This window comes from Ornithorhynchus anatinus, chromosome 2 (genome assembly GCF_004115215.2).
Source record: "Ornithorhynchus anatinus isolate Pmale09 chromosome 2, mOrnAna1.pri.v4, whole genome shotgun sequence".
Taxonomy (NCBI): domain Eukaryota; kingdom Metazoa; phylum Chordata; class Mammalia; order Monotremata; family Ornithorhynchidae; genus Ornithorhynchus; species Ornithorhynchus anatinus.
The window spans coordinates 18504413-18519494 of record NC_041729.1 but is presented as its reverse complement, the minus strand read 5'-3'; the positions used below and the strand labels follow the sequence as shown (position 1 = coordinate 18519494).

The 15082-nt window shown below is 52.4% G+C and overlaps 1 protein-coding gene across 8 annotated transcripts in view; it reads right to left on the bottom strand.

The window, feature by feature from the left end:
• Positions 1-485: 485 nt before the first annotated feature.
• The window catches only part of KDM2B (lysine demethylase 2B), a 128928-nt gene continuing 114331 nt past the window's right edge, over positions 486-15082 (bottom strand). For 3 of the 8 annotated variants that reach the window (XM_029052924.2, XM_029052946.2, XM_029053008.2), the window contains 10 exons: positions 12845-12988; positions 12421-12492; positions 9683-9769; positions 9221-9490; positions 8251-8289; positions 7378-8054; positions 5799-5962; positions 5417-5578; positions 3692-3910; positions 486-1814 (listed from right to left, as the gene is read on the bottom strand). In XM_029052924.2, the coding sequence (XP_028908757.1) occupies positions 1633-1814; positions 3692-3910; positions 5417-5578; positions 5799-5962; positions 7378-8054; positions 8251-8289; positions 9221-9490; positions 9683-9769; positions 12421-12492; positions 12845-12988 (2016 nt within the window). In that variant the 3' untranslated portion in view covers positions 486-1632. The remainder of the gene's footprint in view (positions 1815-3691; positions 3911-5416; positions 5579-5798; positions 5963-7377; positions 8055-8250; positions 8290-9220; positions 9491-9682; positions 9770-12420; positions 12493-12844; positions 12989-15082) is intronic. The other 5 variants (XM_029052972.2, XM_029052982.2, XM_029052954.2 and 2 more) reach the window with 4 other exon arrangements.

The window sequence follows — 15082 nt, the reverse complement described above, 5'->3', positions numbered from 1 at the left end:
GTCACTTTACTTCTCTATGCCTCATTTACCTCATCTGAAAAATGGGGATGAAGACCGTGAGCCCTCTGTGGGACTGGTACTGTGTCCAACCTGATTAACTTGTATATACCCCAGTGCTTAGTACAGTGTCAGGCACATAGTAAGCGCTTAACCGTAAAAAAAATATCGCTGTGCTCCCTGGTTGTGGAACAAACATTAGTCTCCTCCGTTCTGGGTCTCTTTCCTCCCATATCTTGTGGGTAGTAGGCATTTGCCCTCCCTGCTGCCTTGAGTGACACTCCCCATTCCCTCCTCAAACCCCCCAAATTAGAGGGCAGCTGCCAGGTAGGATGAGTTCTTGCCAAAGCTTCTGCTGTATCTAACATGCAAAAACAGGTGTGACGGGAGCCTCTATTCCAAAGAGGGGTCACTTTCCTTCACTGTCTTCTACAGATTAAATCGAAACAGTCCCAGGGACAGGAACAGAAACCCTCAAAGTCATGTGCTTTTTTTTTGTACAATCGTTTATACAAATTCAACAAAGGTAAAACTGCATCAGGAAGGTCTACGAAAACAACACCTTACAACAATGGCACTTATGAATGCATAATTTTACAATCAGGAAATAACCATGTTATAAACCTTAAACGAGAACTCAACTCACACTTCAAAGAAAAGGAGAAAGAAAAGGAGACTATGTTTGACCATTTATTCTACTGCTTGACTCACTGTATAAATTAGTCCTATATAGAGTACAAGAGCTCATGCTGGAGAGAGACCCTCCTATGTGCAAAAGCTGAAATCTGAATCTTAAAATTTTGAGAAAAGGTGAATTCTATACAGAGAAAACTTGGCAAAGTGTCTTACTTCAACTATAATTTACACCTTATTTCCACAACATGCTTATGTCACTTTTGAAGTATACAAAGCAGGATATAAACTTCCATTAAAACATGCTTTTAAATTGAAAGTGTGAACTGACTTTGCCTGATTTGGGCACATTTGTAGATGGATTGTTTTGTTTACGAAGTATAGGTTAAGTTCTCTCCTACCTTAAGTAAACCATAAAAGTTGGTAATCCCAAACCGAAGGGAAAAACAAAAACAAAACCACTGGTATGCATTCAAACATTGCATAAATAATTTTTAAACAATTTGTACAAAAATAGTTCTGCATAATGTAAGATGTAACAAAACAAAAAATGAAACCAAAAAAGTGTCAAGGCGGCAGAAATGCAGCATGTGGTCCACTCTGTAATGACACCAAAACCTTGGAGTTGGAGGAAATGAGGAGTGGAAATTAAAAATTTACACTTCCAAGCTCATGCTCTGGTACTTTAAATAACAGAATTTCTTGAAAGTCCATCCTTCTCCTAGCCGTGAACGTCTTAATAACAGTCGCCTTAGGAATTGTCATAAAAGCCAGTGCAGTATGTCTCAGGTAGACTAAGTGGCACAGGTTGGGCATTCGTAAAATGAATAGCTGAACTCTTCTGTTGTTGTTTTCTTCTTGAAAGGACTTGTAAAATGGAATCTTTGATATTCTCTGGTATTTCAAGTTCCAAATTGAAAATAAAATCCCTACATATTCTTAAAGTCACTTTTCCCCTGCCCACCCCGCCCGAGCCCCGGTATTTACACGCTTGTCCTTTGACTAACTCAGTTTTTGCAGGAGTTTTTCTTCCACTTGCCCAAACTGAACGCTCACTGACATCTCCGCTATGAACTGCTCACAGCCCTCCTTGGTTACCTGCTTGCAGTACCTTAGGTCGATCTGGCAGATATTTCCACAACGTTTAAAGAAGGACAGGCACTGGTCAGTAACCTTATTGCAATCTGCAGTGAAAGGACAAAAAAAAAAAAAGGCACAGAGAATGATCAGCCAGGAGCGGACAGGAAGAGCGGACTTAACACACGATACCAGGTGGGTGGCTTGAGGCCTGGAGGGCTAAGAAGCATGGGAGCTAATAGCTCTGCTCAAACTCCGCCCCCCACAACCTAGTAAAGGGCAGTTGAAGTTCTCTGCAAGAGAAGGGTCGGCCTGCTGAGCCACCCAGAGGCTCCGGCCTTAAACCCATCTGGTCGTCCGGCTCCTATCCCAGTGGCCTCTGAGAGCCAGCCCTGTGACACTCTATGTGGGCCGGGATGGCGCCCCCGGTTTCTAAATCAACCAGGCTTTCAACAAGGAATCCCCTCCCACCTTGTTTCCCCTTCTGCTCCCCCCTGCCCTCAGATGCAGAACTGCTGTTGGTTATAAATGCTTCTTGTCCTAAGGAGCATCCGCTTAGTGACACTGGGAAGGGCTGGAGGAAGAGCTGATGAGGACAGATTTCAGCTGAGCCAGACTGTGGAATTACCTCCAAATCTCAAGTTCAGCTACTGGAGGGAGTGAGGAGAAGGCTAATCCTGCCACGAGTTCCTGCAGCACTGGTTAAAGGCATGCATACAAAAGTTTATTCATTCTCATTCTCTCCTCTCCCCCCACCCCACCCCCAACCTCAACTCTGGTTCCCCTTTGGAACACTTTTGCTATCTGCTGCCAAGCCAAGAAACCCATTCCAGCAAAGCCATTAAGGCTGATGAAAGCAACTGGGGTGGACGGGTTTTATGATGCAACCTGATCTCTTATTTGAAAGTTTCCTTTAGCTCTGGTTGGGTGACTTACAAAGAATTTCAGCAGAACTAGAGGGGAGGTGGGACTATCTTGAGCACATCGCAGGGGGAAGAGCAGACATTTCAGAGTTCTTTCCCCACCTGTTAACTTGGACAGGCAGAAAGGAAGTTTAGATAGGCTAGAGGTTAAAATGACCCAAATGCTCAGGCAGAGAGAAGGTTAAAATTTAGTTTTAATAATCTAGCTTATGGAACAAGCGGTGCTGTTTCCAGACAAGGACACCCTCAGACAAAATAGCCCTGCCCAAAGTAGGTAGTGTACAGCTTTCAAGGAAGAGGGCTGGAGACTCACAATTTTTGCCATTTAGTAATTTGAAAAAGGGCATTATAGGCTGCACACCTGGCACCAGCCCTGGGGACTCTTTGAAGTCTGGTTAGACCTTCTTTTCTGCTTTCTCAGGAGTGAGCCAGAAGGTTCACCTCCTGAGGTTGTTAGACACAGTGGTCACGGTCACTAACAAAAAGAATGTAGCCCTTTCTGTAAAGTCTGAGGATTAAGAAGTAGTAGACTGGATTCACATCCCTAGACAGCCAAGTCTACCCACTGTGTTGTGGCAGGGAGGAGAGGGAGAGAGAGAGACAGCGACATGCAAGGAGATCTGACCTGCCTTCCCTAGGGTGCGGTATCTAATAAGTAATAATGGCATCTCAGGTGCTTACTATGTGCCAAGCACTAGCGAAACAATGGAAAGTACTTGCAGTCACCAGGCTCTAGATAAATGTTGTAACCACTCTGTTCCAAGAGTTTAAAAGAAGAGGAAGAGGAAGAGGAAGCCTTTTCCAGTCACATGGTTGGGGGGTGGTGAAGGGATGGGGGTGGGGGTTAGAGCAGGGGAAGTGAGATTGTAAGAGAGAAGCTCATGAAGAGATTGGAAACTAGGATGATTTTCTCAACAATTTCCCTCAGCGTAGATCTTTAGATTCAGAGTCTGAAGTGCTGATTTGGGCCTCACCTGACCAGTCCTCCACACCCAAGCAACTGGATTTGGGGGAGGGTGTCCTCTGTGGGCTTCTGCCCCCATCCCTATAGTTGCTCTCACCTGCTAAATTAATTTCCATTAAGGAATCGCGAGTAGTGGTCCCCACGGCGGTCAGCAGGTTGATGGACTGATCGGTGACGTGGTTACAGTAACTGAGGTTGAGCCTGGAAAGGAGGGGCATGTGCCGGATGATGAGCCGCAGGGATGCGTCCGTGATGTCCAGCCCGGCCAGGCGCAGCTCCGCTAGGTTCCGGAGTTTACTACGATTGTCGATCTGACCTGCGGCGGGGAGGAAGAGAGGTCAGTTTGGGTCGACCGGGAATCCGGGGATAAGAGCGGCAGGCAATGAGGATGATGACGACGGCAAAGATGACGGCCCCGGAAGCCTGGCAGCCGCAGCCAAAGGACCTGGTCAAGACAAGGTATGCTGGCCACCCGTCGGGGGCTGTGTCGCCAATACGTTTCTCAATTTCCAAAGTCTACATGGATAGTCAGAGCTTGGAAACGTTTCAATGGGGGCGCAGCGGACAGTCTGGAGTAGCAGTGTGGCCTAGTGGCTACAGCATGGGCCTGGGAGTCAGAAGGGCCTGGGTTCTGATCCCCGCCCTGCCACCTGTCTGCTGTGTGACCTTGGTCAAGGCGCTTCAATTCTCTCTGTACCTCAGTTACCTCATCTGTAAAATGGGGATTAAGAATGTGAGCCCCACGTGGGACACAGACTGGGTCCAACCTTGTATCCCCCCCAGCGCATAGTACAGTCTCCAGGACATAGTAAGTGCTTAACAAATGCCATTAAAAAAAAATGGTCAAACCAGATGCCAACTGTGCTTCTTTAACGAGCCCAAACCCACGTCCTTGGAATTGACCTTCAGATAGGGCCTCTTGCTGGGTGTGACTTAGAAAAAGGGTCAGGGTAAGCCCCTTGTGAGCAGGGACTGTATCTTCTGTCTCCTGCCCCCGCTGTACTTCCCCAAGCGCTCAGTGTGATGCACTGCAGCCCACGAGGGCTCGATACACCCCATCGCTACCGCCATCACCACTGCTCTTCCTGCTGCAGCTGCTGCTATCAGTGTTGCCGCTGCTTGGGAGTAAGGACTTCAGGTTGCAGCCAACCTGGGGAGGGACCCGGGGAGGGCTAGTCTGATTCGGTCCCTAAAAGGCTCCAGAGCAACAAGCTACCCTTGCCTTGGGCCCCAATTCGGTTTCCGCTGAGGGGGCTGGGGAAGGGCTGGGAGCACCCACCACCTCTCATGCAGTGCTGATAAAAAAGGTAATGATTGAGCGATCCCACGGTGCACTGCACTGCACTTGGGCCCAAACTTGGGTCTATGAACCAGAGGAGAGTGGGGCCAGAAGTCTGGGAATCAGAGCCAAGATTCCAGGCAGCAGGGAGGGAAGAGAGGCGCCCTTTGGCCGTCTGGCCCGTGGGGCCGCTTGCCCTGGAATTCCTAAAAGCGGTCATGCTACAGAAGCAATGTACAACGTGGGCCGGCCTCGCTCCGTCCCAGGACCTCACGCCGGTTTTAGAGGCCAGAACTCCGGAACCGGCAAGTCGGAGATGGATTTGAGTCACTCCGTAGCCACGTTCCAAATCCTGCTGGAACTGCAGCACCGTGCTCCCCCCTGCCTCCCGCCCACCCTCGTTCGAGGGAAAGAAGAAAGCGGCTCATCTCCGACCCATCCCTCGTCAGGGGGCCTGGAGCCACTTCGCCTCGATAATGCAGGTTTGGCTTTCTGGGAGCTCCCCGGGTGTGGTTCTCCCTCTTTCAGAGGCTTCTGACCTACCTGGCCGGTTGTCCGTCGGTGGAGACAGGAGATCCCGCATCTGGGCATCCTTTAGTCCTTCCACCCACTGGACGTCCAAGGTCCTCAGCAGAGGACAGCTGGAACTGCACAACGCTGACACGGCGATCCACGAGCAGCCAGACAGCAGCAAGTCCCGCAGTCCTTCAGGGAGACACAAACGACACACTGAGTCACACGCCCCGGCAGGACCACCGCGGCCTCCCCTACCGATCCCCAATCCTTCGGGAGCCCCACCTCCGCTGTCCCACAGGGACTACTCGGGCAAGCAACCGCCCGCTATTAATGTGAGGAAGATGGGCCACGGGCTAAACCCCCAAGCCCCCCACGGTCCCAGCTCCTCCCCGACCTTCCCAGCACGCACCTGGAAGCCTATTGATGAGCCAACTCAGTTGCTTTTTGGAGATGTTTGTCCAGCTGAGGTCCAGAGTGACGGGCTGCCGGCGGATAATGCCACTGAGCATTAGCGGGGTGATGGATTTGCAATGGTTCAAGTCAATTTTGGTCCACAACCGCTTATCACAGCACCTGCAATCAGCACCAGCACAAACTTAGACAGTGGGCCCATGTGGGACACTGACTGTGTCCAATCTGACTGATCCATACCTACGCCAGCACTGAGCTCGGTGCTTGGCCCACAAATGGCACAATTATTCTTATTGAGTGGGTGGGACTGGGAAGCAGAGCAGCCGGGGACCCTGTCCCACCTGAATCGAGAAGTCTCCTTCAAAATCAACTACCTCTGACCAGTCCTGCTCCAAGCCCTCTTGTCCCCCTAGGGCCCCGGCTTCCATCAAGAAGAGGGTGGGCCACTGACTGCACAGGCATCGGGCTCAAATCCTGCTTTGAGCGGACACAGCCCAAAGTCCTGCTGCTTTTCTCCTCAATCCCTCATGGGGTGGCCAGACTGTGGGCTGGCCCTGATCAGGTTTCACCCACCCGCTTCCCTTAGAGCAGAGCCCAGACAGCCTCAGTGCTACCAGTCTTTGGTCTTCCTGATTCCATAAACCCTCCTCATCCTGCAGAATCTGAGACCACCCATTAATCAATCACTTGATCAATGGTATTGCACTTATTACGTGCAGAGCACTGTTCTAAGTGCTTGGGGGAGTACAAGATAATTAGCAGACATGTTCCCTACCCGTAATGAGCCATCACCATAAAGCCTCTGGAGGACAGAGCTTCACTTGAGCTCGACTCTGAACCCCCAAGCCTCTAGGATTTGGGGGAGCTATGCTAGCGAGGGGCCAGAGGGAAATATTCTCAGAGAAGCGGTGCAGTCTAAGGGAAAGAACAAAGGGCTGGACTAGGATATCTGGGTTTTGGTCCCAGCCCGGCTGCTTTAATAATAATAATACTACTACTAATAATAAAATTATGGTAATTGTTAAGCACTATGTGCCAAGCACTGTTCTAAGCACTGGGGTAGATACAAGGTCATCAGGTTGTCCCACATGGGGCTCACAGCCTTAATCCCCATTTTCCAGACGAGGTAACTGAGGCACAGAGAAGTTTAGTGGCTTGCCCGAGGTCACACAGCAGACAAGTAACAGAGGTGGGATTAGAACTCATGTCTTCTGACTCCCAAGCCCGTGCTCTTTCCACTAAGCCACACTGCTTCTCATGCTGCTTTATCTGCAGCATGACCCGGGACAACTCACCAAACTGCTCCAGTTTCCTCTTCTGTGAAACGGAGATAAAATACCTATTCTCCCTCTCTCAGCCTGTGAGTCCCTTGGTCTGTGGCAAGCCAGGCAGGGACTGTGTCTATTCAGCTCAACTAGTATTAACCCCACCACTTGACACAGAGCAAGTGCTTAATAAACATATGCTATCATCATTACCAGCACAACATAGATGGCGGCCGAGACCTCGGGACCTCCCAAGTTGGGCGGTGGGATGCTCCTCCCCTTCTTATTCTTCCCCCCACCCCGGGGGCTCACCAGCGGTTCCAGGTCTTGCAGACCCGCATGCAGACGCACAGGTCGCTGTGGCTGAGGTAGCTGAAGACGGCCATCCACACTTCCCGCTGCATGACGTGGGCCGCCCCGTCATCCAGGGGCAACGAGTCGGGCGGGGGACTGATGGGGGGCGGCCGGATGACGTGGCGCTCCATCTGGATGCACTTGGGGGGCGAGAGGGAGGGAGGGGGCCGGGCGATGACTCGGGGAGTGGTCCGCAGGCTGGGAACCAGCTGGTGCCGGAGCTCCCGGGGGGTCCCATTGAGGCCCTTGCTGAAGCGGTGCAGCCGCTCACTGCTGCTCAGGGCCCGCTTGGGCTCCTCGTTCTCGCTCTCCGGCTCCGACTTGATGGGCTGGTGGTTCTCGTTGGCCAGGCTGTTTTCCGTCTTCTGGATCTCCTGGTTGAGCTCCTTGCTCAGCTCCTTGCTGAGCTCCTTGTTCGGGAGCCGCCGTTTCCGTCGGATCTTGAGCTTCTTCTTGTCGGGGCCCTCGGCGCCCTCTGTGCTGGGCCCGGCCGTGGGGGAGCTGGAACGGGACTGGTCGCTCTCCTTGCTCTTCGGGGGGGCCTCGGGCAGGTCCTCTTCTGGCTCCTGCTTAAAGCGCCGGAGGGGTTTGTTGGCCAGAGCCGCCCTGTCCTCCGTGGCCTTCCAGGACCGCCGCTGCAACGAGAAGGCCACGGAGGCTCAGGGACCGACCGGCTGCCTTGGGGGCCTCGTCCTCACCCCGCCCCGGAGACCAAGCTCCCGCTGAGGGCCCGGCCCCTCCGACTCCTGCCCCGGATGTCTGTCAAGGCGGGGAAGGGACCGCGATTTCAACTATAAATACGGGAGGACCCCCGCGGGAGAAGAACGGTACCTTTTTCCTGAAAAGCTTCTCCTCCTTGCCGAGTTTTAGCTGTCACGGAAAAGAGAGGATGCAGAGCGTGAGACCTTGACGAAGGCCCAGTGCAGCACTCCCACTGTTGTTGGGGGGACGGGGGAGGTACGGGGAATAGGGTGCTGCAACTCGAGGCTCCGACGCCCCGGTGAACCCCAAGAGTTCCAAGAGAAAAGCAAAGGGGCCAAGTTGGAGCCCTGAGAGGGGGCTGGAGTGCAGCAGACAGGCAGCCGAGGGGGTGCTGGGAAAGGGGTCCTCAGAGTCCTTCTCTCCACGCCCTCTCTGCCGGGGAATACCGGGCACACTGACCCTCAGACTTCAATGAGACACACCCCGCAGGGCTTCCTGCGGCCCAGAACCCAGTGCCCCAGAACTAGCTGTTCCCTCAGGACGACCATCGCACCCCGGCTCTCGGCCACAAACGACAACTAGAGGCAGCTTGGAGGAGGACGGAGCAAAAAAAAGAAAAAAAAGAAAAGGGGGGGCAGAGGGGGCAAGAAAAACACCTCCTGGCGCCACCTGGTGGCCAAAGACGGGAAGGGTCGATTGTAGGGGGAAAAGATGGCTCGCTCCCCCCGTGAGCCCAGGCCCAGTTTAGTCAAGGGTTTTTTGGAACTTCCCAGCTAAAAGCAGCAGAATGGTCCAGGGACCATCTACTGTCCTACTGCAGGGAAGCCCAGTGAGATTGCACATCCCTCAAGCTGAGCACGGAGTCCCAAGGAAGGAAAGAAAAGGCCCTCACACTTCCTAACTTCCTCGGGATTTTCCCAGGGTGCCCTGCTCCTAGGCAGCCCCTGGAGGCTCATGGGGTCTGATAAGGAGGACAACAAGCAGCAAGGGGTCACGGAGCCAGACGGGGCTCGAGCTTCCTACTTGGTTAGAGTGGCTCCAGGAGACCAAGGAACAGGCTGCCGAATGAAGGACCCCCGGCACCCCCCGCAACCTGTACCCGCTTGCGCGTGGTCAGCTCCTGGGGCTTCTCAAATTTCCGTTTCCTCCTGAGGTGCACCTCATCAGACTTCCTGCGCAGGATGCTGTCCGTCGGCGGCTTCTTGACATGCTCTTCCGACTTGCGATGCACCGCCTCTTCACACTCTCCTTTCCGTTTGGCCGGATCGAGCCCCTCTTTGTTGTCCCGGTTCATCTTCTGCTCCTTGAGCAGCGAGCCCGGCAGGTTCGAGGCATACTTGAAACCAGGACCGCGCTTTTGCTTGTACGCCAAAAAGAGAGAAACACAAACAAACTTTATATCTTCGGACTTACGCCTCCCACCCCACCAACACACCCGGCTGTCGCGAGCCCCTGACGAAACCCAGCTGAAAGCAGAGAGTCCCAAAGAGCCCAACCCCACATTGTACCACCCTCTACCCCCAGTCCCAGGGCCCCTGAAGCCCCCTCCCCCGGCACTCACTTTCCCGGTTTTCCCAGCATGGTTGCACTTTGGACACTCCCAGCAGTTTGGCAGCTCATCGTTGACCACGCCGTCTGACTCCTTCACCTGAGCGGAGACACACCCCGCCATTTGAGGAGGGAGCAGAGCAGCCCAAAGCCCAAGAGAGACCCCCTCAGCATCTCCTCATCTCCCCACGCCCCAGCCCCGCCAAGCACCTTTGTGGTTCTAACTCTAACTTGGAATCTGACCCTCTTCTCAGCAGCTTGACTCTTAAATCAGTCTCCACACCTTTCACCTCTTCTCTAGTCTCATGTTTCTTTCTTTTAAAATGGCCTTTGCTAAGTAAGTGCTTACAATGTGCCAGACTCTCTACTAAGCACTGGGGTAGATACAAGATAATCAGGTTAGGCACAGTCCCTGTCCCACCACCGAGTTCACAGACTTAATCTCCATTTTAGAGGTGAGGTAACTGAGGCCCAGAGAAGTTAAGTGCCATAACTGCCATAACCAAGATCAAAGAGCAGACAAGTGGCAGAGCCGAGATTACAAGCCAGGTCCTCTGACTTCCAAGCCTGTGTTCTTTGCATTAGGTCACCCTGCTTCTCCGCCTGCCTCTGAGACATCTCCATCCAGAGACACCTTGCCACCTCAAACTCAATGTATCCCAAAGTGCATTACCTTCCCTCCTAAACTCTCCCTTACCCTCTGCCTTTACTGTAATTTAAGTACATAGAGTCTCCTATTTCCCCTATACAAAATCTATTTTAATGTCTGCCTCCCCTCTCGACAGTAAGCTCCTTGAAAGGAAGAGACCACATCTACCAACTTTATTGTATGGTACTTTCCCAAGCACTTAGTACAGTGCTCCGTACACAAAAAACCCTCAAAAAGTATCACTGATTGACTAGAACTGTTCCACTCCACTCAACTTCCTATCCCCTAAGCTCCAAGTTCTGATAAGTGAGAGCACGACGTCCCTTTCCAAAGCCTCCATTAGATCAGGTCACGCTCCCCTCCCTGCCACATTTTGAAAGCTACTCAGATCTCAGATTAGCACATATGACTTCAGACTTGAAGAGTCTCCTTGACTTGCTCCCTCTTCCTAACTTCCCTCTTGTCCCACTATCCCCATGGCATTTTTCTCTGAACCACAGAGAAAATTCTCCCGCCATGGAAAAATGTCCAATCCATTCTCCCTGCCATCCCTCTTCCTGCAGTTTCACCAAGTCCCAGCCCTCCCCTTGCTTCACCAAAACCACCTCCTCCGTGAGGTTTTCTGCATTTTTGCTCCCCACCCCAGATATACCTTTTGCCCCATCTATCCCAGTATTCAGTTCTGTAAACCCCATGAATGTGTATTTCTATTGTTTGCACTTGTAGTAAAATTGTTGGTTTGTGCATTCCTCTTTGTCCTCTTTGGGGGCAAGGATCCCATTTTATTATTCTTTTGCAACACTCCTAGTTCTGCATCCTTCACGAAGTGGGAGAAGGGAGAACTACCATGGCCTAGTGGATAAAGCACAGGCCTGGGAGTCAGAGGATCTGGGTTCTAATCCAGTCTCTGCCACTTGCCAGCTGTGTGAACTTGGGCAAGTCACTTAACTTCTTGGTGCCTCAGTTACCTCACCTATAAAATGGGGATTAAGACTGTGAGCCCCACATGGGACATGGACTGTAACCAACCTGATTAACTTGTATCGACCCTAGTGCTTAGTACAGTTCGGGGCACATAGTAGGTGCTTAACAAATACCATAAAAAAGAAAAGTGATGATAAGAAGGGGTGAAGTAGGCACCTTATCTACAGACTCAGCTGGAATTTAGCACCTGGGCACATGTAGGTCACTAGGAGTAAAGTACCTCAACACCCATCCCCAGAGCCTCCCTCCCGCCTCCACCCAAACCTCCACCCAGGCCGCCCTCATGCCTGCCACTGGTTGGGCCCGTGCCAAAAAGAAAAGTGTTTTCTCCATAACAACAGCAGGTAGGCATCCATGGCAGAGCACCATTTCCTCCTCCATGACAGGGCACCGGGCAGGGTCTTGGCAAGGAAGTGTTTAGAACCAAGTCGTCAAAACTTTGGATTGGGGCTCTGCTGCAATTGCGTGAGAGGCAGGAAGGCTCCTGCTCCCTCAGGAAGACACAGTCAGTAAGTCAGTCAATTCTATTTACTAAGCACTGACTGTTTGCAGAGCACTGTATTAAGTGTTTGGGAGAGTACAACAATAAACAGACACATTTCCTGTCCTCAGCGAGCTTTCAGTCTAGAAGGTGAAAAGCTGGTAGGGAGGAGGGTAATGCCTGGAGCCACCAACCAGCAGCCACCTCCCGAGGGCAACAATCCGGTCTCTCTTCTCCACTCCCTCATCTTTCAGTCATGGCTTGGGAAAGCAGCCGTCTCTCCCAGCAGGGTTTCCAACCTATAGCCCCAGCCCCAGAGTGACTAAGGCCTCCCCAGGCGGCTTCACTTCTCATCGGGAGATTTACTGTTCTCTCCAAATCTCACTCAGCCTGAACAGATTCTCGAGCTCTCCCAACAAACTGGAGCAAGTTGGGAAAACAAAGTGGGGTGTCTCCAGAGGAAAACCTGTCCAAATGAAACAACTTCTCCTCGCTCTCCCCTCCTGATTCTGTCCCTGCTTCCAGACAGGAGAATTCCCTTTTATTCTCTCAGCTTGGAGGTGGGTTCCCAGGTGACCCCTGGATAACAAGGAGCACTTTTTCTTTTAATGATATTTGCTAAGCGCTTACTACGTACCAGGTACTGTACTAAGCTCCAGGGTAGATAGAGTCCTTCTTCCTCCAGGCAGGCACAGCTGCTCTCCTTTCGCTAGAAAGAACGGCAGCAAGTCGGGGTGCTAATGTAATCCCAAAGCAGCAAGGGCTGCCGGGAATTTCAGGGCAGGGTACTGGAAGGCTTCTCTGAGGGAGCCTGCTCGGGGGGCTTGGATTGAGAGGGCAGAGCCCTCCAGGTCCTCCCCCAGAGGTTGTCAGAAGCCCGAAAGGCTCTCGAGTTTACACCTGATGAGACCCACGGGCCGGGAGGAAACATGCGAGGCCCCCAGAGACCAAGCCGGATCGTCCCAGCCACCCACCTCCTCACCGCCAGTACCACAGTCGATCCCTGCCCAGGCAAAAATCCAGTGGTTCCACAAGGACTCACGCCCTTCGACCTCACTCACCTTAAGGCATCCAGGGTGGATGATTTCATTGCAGATGGAACACTCCATCAGCATGAGGTTAAACTTGCCTTCTTCTTCCTCCACGGTGTCCTCCTTCCCGGCCTCTCCACACACAAGACATACTGCAGTGTGCGGTAACACTGGCTACACCCACCCAAGGAGAGAAGGCAAAGGAGGGAAGAGGAGAAATGTCAACAAATACCTGCAGGTGGGATGGAGAAAACTCAGGGCACATGTTAGTGCCCTAGCATCCCTCTCTGTCTGTCTCGCATCAAGCGGCCTGTGGTATCTCCACTTGGAGAAAAAAAAGGTGCTGGGCTGTTCACCAATGGGACCACAGCCAAACAGACAACCAAACCCAGGAGTCCTTGCAACCTGGTCTGGGTTTGAAGCGCATCTGAAGAAAGCCACTCTGCCTGGAGTAGCTTCATCGCCTAGTGCCTAGAGCACGGGCCTGGAAGTCAGGAGGACCTGGGTCCTAATCCTGGCTCTGAAACTTGTCTGCCATGTGGCCTTGGGGAAGTCACTTCTCTGTGGCTCGGTTACCTGTGTGGCACAGGGAATGTGTCCAACCCAATTTGCTTGATTCCACCCCAGCGCTTAGTACAGTGCCTGGCACATAATAAACGCTTGACAAATATCAGTTATTGTCATTATTACTATTATCATCCACATTATGACAGCCTTGACCTCAAGCCCTGACCAAGACTGTCCTCTCTAGGGCTGTTCGAAGGTAAGGTCAATCCCTGGAAAAGGCTCTTAATGGGCAGCTGGAGGCGGGGCAGGGGTGGTGGGGGAAAACAGTTGGGTTGGAGACCCCTCAGTGGAAAGAACACGGGCTTTGGAGTCAGAGGTCATGGGTTCTAATCCCAGCTCGGCCACTTGTCAGCTGTGTGACTTTGGGCAAGTCACAACTTCTCAGTGCCTCAGTTACCTCACCTGTAAAATGGGGATTAAGACTGTGAGCCCTATGTGGGACAACCTGATTCCCCTGTGTCTACCCCAGCGCTTAGAACAGTGCTCAGCACATAGTAAGCGCTTAACAAATACCAACATTATTATTATTAACCATGTGGAGCCACTGGGTCAGGAGAGGTGGGAGGAGGGGGATGGAGGGGACGGAGCCTCCACCCCCAGGGCCCTGCTAAAGAGGCTCCAGCCCTCTGCCCGCTGTAAATCACTCCTTATCTCTGGAGCCCCTCAGGAGCAAGGAATTGACCTTCCACAAGGACCTCTTCCTTTGAGAACAGGAAGGAAAGGACCTAAAACTATCATCGGCCCAATCGTAAGCTGCTTGCAGCAGGGTCACAGACAGGACAAACTGCCAGGGCTGGGGCGAGGAAGAATTTGTTATTTTCCAGCGCCTTTCAAGGTAGGGGTGGGTTTTCAAAACACTTTGTAAATTCTGTCCTGGAGTTATGATCCTCATTACGCCGAGGGCAAAACCTCAGTCTCTGTCGGGCCAGCACATCTGTTTGTCAGGGGGCAACTCCTGGGTTCTGACACCCAAGCCTGAACTCTGCAGATGAGCGATACCCTTCGTGCCATGCGAGTCACCTGACCCCCTAGATGCAAAGGTTCTGAAGAACAGGACCCTGCCTAAGGAGCTTCAATGCCCTCAAGGTAACAAGTGTCTTGTGAGGGTGGGGGAAGGGGTGTACACACTTGAGGAGTGGGGGGAAGTGGGAGAAATTGGGTGATCACAAGACTCTGCCACCAGCACGATGTCCTCCTGCTGACTGAGCCAAGGCTCAGGTGGATGGGAGCAAAAACCACATGCTGGGGGAGGGGAAGGCAAGCCAGTGGGAGAGGGAAGGAAGGGGAGGGAGCGTGGCCGAGCAGACAGAGCACAGGGCTGGGAATCAGGAGTCCCGGGATCCGACCCCAGCTCTGCCACTGGACTGCTGTGTGATCCTGAGCAAGTCACTTAACCTCTCTGGGCCCCAGGTTCCATGTGGGTACAATGGGGATAAGAGACCTGTTCCCCTAGCTCTTGGATAATGAGCCCCAGGTGGGACAGGACTGGGTCTGATCTGATTATCCTGTATCTCTCTCAGAGTCTAAGGCTATGTTTGCGCTAAGGCATGTGAGCGCTTAATAAATCTAACAAAAGGCAGCGCCTCTCCGCTTCTAGGCAGCACGGGCTGAGTATCCCCAACCCAACCTAGCCTTATCCACATCTCCGCTGGTTCCAAAGCATTATGGACCCCGGTCCCGATGGACCCGGAATTGGGGGAG